Below are 4,601 nucleotides of genomic sequence, written 5' to 3'. Positions count from 1 at the left end.
CTTGAGCCCAGAGACCTTGGCACGGAGACAGTGACACTGTTCCACAAGATCTCCTTCCTGGATGGATGCAGCTCCAACAACGCTCAGGAATATGACACCATCCAGGACAAAACAGCCTGCCCGATTGCACCACACCCACAAAGACCCACTCCCTCCACCACCGATACACAGTAGCAGCAGTGTGTACTATTTTCAAGATGCACTGCAGAAATTCACCAAAGATCCTTAGACAGCACCTTCCAAACCCACGAACACTTCCATCTGGAAGGACAAGGGCAGCAGATACATAGGAACACCACCCCCTGCAAGTTCCCCTCCATCACTCACCATCCTGACTTGGAAATATATCACCGTTCCTTCACTGTCGCTGGGTCAAAATCCTGGGATTCCCTCCCTAACAGTACCTCCACCTCACCTACTACCACCTGTCCCAGGGCAACTGAGGATGTGCAATAAATGCTGACTCGGCCAACATTAGTTCACATCCCAAGAACGGCAAGAAGGAACATAAAATCAAGGCCACATCTATCCTTCAAGGGTATACTAAAAGATCCCATGGTCACTATTTTAAAAAGAGTAGGTGAGATTTTACTTATGTCTTGGCCAACATTTATCCTTCAACTAACATTATCAGGGGCAGATTATCTGTTCATTATCGTCCTGGTTTTGGTGGGATCTTATTTGCTGCTGTATTTCCTACATTATCGAGACTTCAGTCAAGAGTCACACAACACCAACGCTGCTCCGAAAGCTTGTGATTTCAAATAAACCTGTTGCACTATAGCCCTGGTGTGGTGTGAGTTCTGACTTTGTCCACCCCAGTCCTCCACGGGCACCTCCTCATCTTGACTATACTTCAAAGCAACTTCCCCATCGAAAGCTACTACTTCCTGAGAGGTTCTGGGACGTTGTGGAGTTGTGAATAGTTTAAATGTACCGTCTTTCTTGTCTGCTCCAGGCTGAAATCAGTGTCGGAAGGCGGATTAGCTGGGAGTTCTGACCACAGTGAGAGTTCGGCCAAACTGGTTTACCTGGGACTTGAATACTGACAAATTTGGGGCTGGATACATTGACGAAACAGATACATTACATTAACCAAGGATAGTTTTGTTTTTTTAAATATAAAAATGCTTTATTATGAAACTAATATGTAGGAAAAAGACATCATACGGACATGCTTTTGTCAGTTTACAAAACAAAAAAAAACTCTTTATATATAAATATATATAGGACCAAAACAGGGCCGAGAACGGATAACTGTAAACCGAAGTTTAGCAGGAGGTGGCTCCGTTTGTTTCGGGCAGTGAAATCGGTTAAGTTCCGCTACCAAACTCGAGAATAAGACACTAACAGAATTCCCTGGTAGTTAAGAGAGGGGAATGTCATCCTCTAAAATCCGTGGACATTCCAACTGGCAGCTCAGAGGCTCAGATATAAAGGCAATGGCGCGGATATCACACGCTTCTTTAGCTTCTGGCCCGACACACATATTTAATTAAAAAAAAACATCAAGTCGTGTACAAAACTCTATAAATCATCTCTCTTATATACAAAAATAGCTTAATATAATTCAGAACTGGTTAGCATAGATACAAATAGATTTTTTCTTGTAATTTAAAAAACTCAAGGCCTTGAAGCGTTCAATATTGAAAATAGTATAAAAGTATTATTTTAAAAACAACAACTCTTCGATTGGATAAAGCATTAACTGTGACAAAGAAAGACACTTCGTCCACAAAATCGTGTTGTATGGTTCACGTTGAGAAGTCTATGAGAGTTCTCGGGGCTGGTCTCGGAGTTGGCAGAGGGTCAGTATCTGGGAGCAGGCAGTGCTGGCTTTGGTGATTGCTTCAGGTTGTCCGGTATAACCGTGGACCCGGGAGGGAGTTTTCTCTCTGTGGGAGTGGGGCGGCGGTTGGCCTAGGCACACATTGTATCCACAGCACGGTTTCGCCAGTGAAGGCTGCTGTGCAGGCAAGATGTGAGTCCGCCGCTGCTGCCTGGGTCCCGGGGTAACTCAGCCGGGCTTTATTCTTCTTTCTGACCGAGTTGGAGAAAGGAGACACGATGGTCGACGATGTTCACCCGGTTCGGCACCGGCACAGGATGGAAACACGGAAAATGAAGGAGAAATTCAGTAAGTCTGAGAGGAAGAGGGAGAGGGACGGGGCTAATGTCTTTAATCCAATCTGACTCCTTCAGAACTGAAAAGGATTGGACAATATTTAACTCTATACTTCCAGTTAGCTCTTTTAGACAGTTGTCAGTCTCTTCTGTCAAAAGTACATAAAAATAGAATTTTCCAACACGTTTCAGTTCTGAAGGGTCACCCCAGTCTTGAAACATTAACTCTTGTTTCTCTCTCTCTCTCCAGATGCTGCCAGACCCGTTGAGTTTCTCCAGCAGTTGTCGAATTGTTTCAGGTCTCCAGCGTCCAGAGTATTTTGCTTTCAAAGAGAGAGAGATTCTTGTTTCCAGAGTCCCAGAATAGTGACGGCGCAGAAGGCAGCCATTCGGGCCATCGAGACAGGGAAACCAGTTCCTGAGATATCCGCTGCTTCCACACAACCAGAGTGGGATTCTGTATCTATCCCCCTCTCCTCCTCCCCGGGAGTGGGGGGAGCTCCGATCTCTCAGGAATATCTCCCACCTCAACCCCCTCCACCCCAGCTCACTTTGGGCGGGTTACGACAGTGACATCTAAGGCGGGCAGGGAGCGCAAAACCGGGCGTAAATGTCAACACTTCCTCCTTCCAGTATCCTGCGCCCTTGAAATGGAGCCGAATCTCGGGCGGGCCTGGAGGTATAGTTCTCGTTTGGCATCGCAATATGGAGGGGTCATTAAAGTCCAAACCTGCTGCAGGGAGAGACAGAGAGAGAGAGAGGAAGAGAGAGAGAGGGAAAGAGAGAGAGAAAGGGAGAGAGAGAGAGAGAGCGCTCAAAACCAGCTGGCAAAGTCTAGGAGTTCTTGTTCCTCAGGACTCAGAGGCTCGCTCGGTACTTCCTCAGAGGAGCAGGAGGACACAGGAGAGCTGGCAATGGAGTTGATCTCGGTGGAGAGAGTGGGGGAGAGCAGGCCGGCCTGGAAAACCGCGCTCACTGCATCATGCTCGTCCAGAAGCTGCTGTAACGCACGGATATACTCCACCGCCGAGCGCAGCGTCTCCACTTTGCTCATCTTCTTGTTGGCGCTGCCGTTCGGGACGTGTTCCCGGAGGGTGGCGAAGCCCAGGTTAACCAGCTTCACCCGGTTCCTCTCCCTCTCGTTCCGCCGGGCCACGGCTGCCGGCTGCTGCGGGGGGAGACTGTAGCCGAAACCGCTAAAATTCAGGCGCCTCTTGCAGCGCAGTAACTCAGGCGAACAGCAGCGCTGCCTTTTCAGCTTGCTGCTGGAGGACGGGCCGGCGCTACCGGGTTGTTGTTGTTGCTGCTGCTGCGGCTCCAGGCGGACCTCCTGCACATTCGGCGGAGCAGCGGCGTAAAGGCAGGCGGGCTGAGGGTAAGTCTGCTGGCTGGTCAGTCTCTTCACACTGCTCCCCATTCTGGGCATCGGAGACTGCTGAGGGTGGGGGTGGGGGGGTGGTAGTGCTGGAGGGGAGGGTAAGGGGGAGGGTGGATTGAGGGGTGGGTGGAGGGGAGGGATGCTGAGAGGGAAGGAGGGGAAAATCCGCGGTGCAAACGGTGCAGACTCCGCCGGCCGTGCGCCCAACTCGTGGCGTTCGCGTGTTGCGCCGTGCGCCCTTTATCTTGACTCGGGGCAGCGTCTCTATAGATTCCCCCCCTCTCTCTCTCTCTCTCCCTCTCTCTCTGTGTCTGTCTGTGCTTTTATTGTTCGCTCTTCTTTGCTAAGCCCAGCTCCCTGTCTCACACACACACACACACACTCCTCTTTGCTCGGAGCTGCACTGAAACCCCTCAGCTCCCAGGCGCTGCCTTTTCAAACCGCAGGCTTGCGCCGCAGCTCCGCCCATTCACCCTCACCGTCTCCCCCCCAACCCCCCCCCCCCTCCCTCACCTCCCTCTCCGCCCTCCCCAACTCCCCGTTGTCTCCCCCGGGCGTGCGCCGGACGCGTGCCGTGCCCAATCCCAGAATAAACAAGGAGCAGCGAATCTCCGTCCTCCCCCACACCACCACAACTGCGCCTCCTTTCCCCCCCCCAACCCCCCCCCCACCCCCCCCCCCCCAACCCACAGGCTGCAGCATCAAGATAGAGCTCACGCCCCACCAAGCATTCAATTGCAAAGTTTCAATGGGAAGGGAAAAATACAGACGCCCAGCAAAGTGTGGCTTGTGATCGGCCCTAGCGCAGGGAGTAACACATGCTTACTCTCTCTCTCCACTGGCCTCGATATTCTATAGGCTAACCTGGAGACTGACTAGCGATTGGGAAGTCGACTTTTACAACGCAATTTTAATGTTTCTCTTGCTGTCCACTAGTGTTTAATATCCCAGATCACCAGGAACTGAAAGCTGGTTTATACACGTAGTTTATAAACGATGTCTGTGTTTGGTTAAGAAAATTATATACATTATATTTAGTTTATTATCGCTGCATATGTATTCTATCGTATCAGTACATATAGATTATCGAAGTTGTGTC

General features: G+C 50.4%; 1 protein-coding gene across 1 annotated transcript; it reads right to left on the bottom strand.

The window, feature by feature from the left end:
* Nucleotides 1-2,938: 2,938 nt before the first annotated feature.
* ascl1a (achaete-scute family bHLH transcription factor 1a) lies at nt 2,939-3,550 on the bottom strand. Its single transcript, XM_020514574.2, has one exon. The coding sequence runs from the start codon at nt 3,548-3,550 to the stop codon at nt 2,939-2,941; it is 612 nt and encodes a 203-aa protein (XP_020370163.2).
* Nucleotides 3,551-4,601: the final 1,051 nt, after the last annotated feature.

Source organism: Rhincodon typus, chromosome 18 (genome assembly GCF_021869965.1).
Source record: "Rhincodon typus isolate 14 chromosome 18, sRhiTyp1.1, whole genome shotgun sequence".
Taxonomy (NCBI): domain Eukaryota; kingdom Metazoa; phylum Chordata; class Chondrichthyes; order Orectolobiformes; family Rhincodontidae; genus Rhincodon; species Rhincodon typus.
Note: the sequence above shows the minus strand (reverse complement) of the source record. Positions and strands in the feature narration are given on the sequence as shown.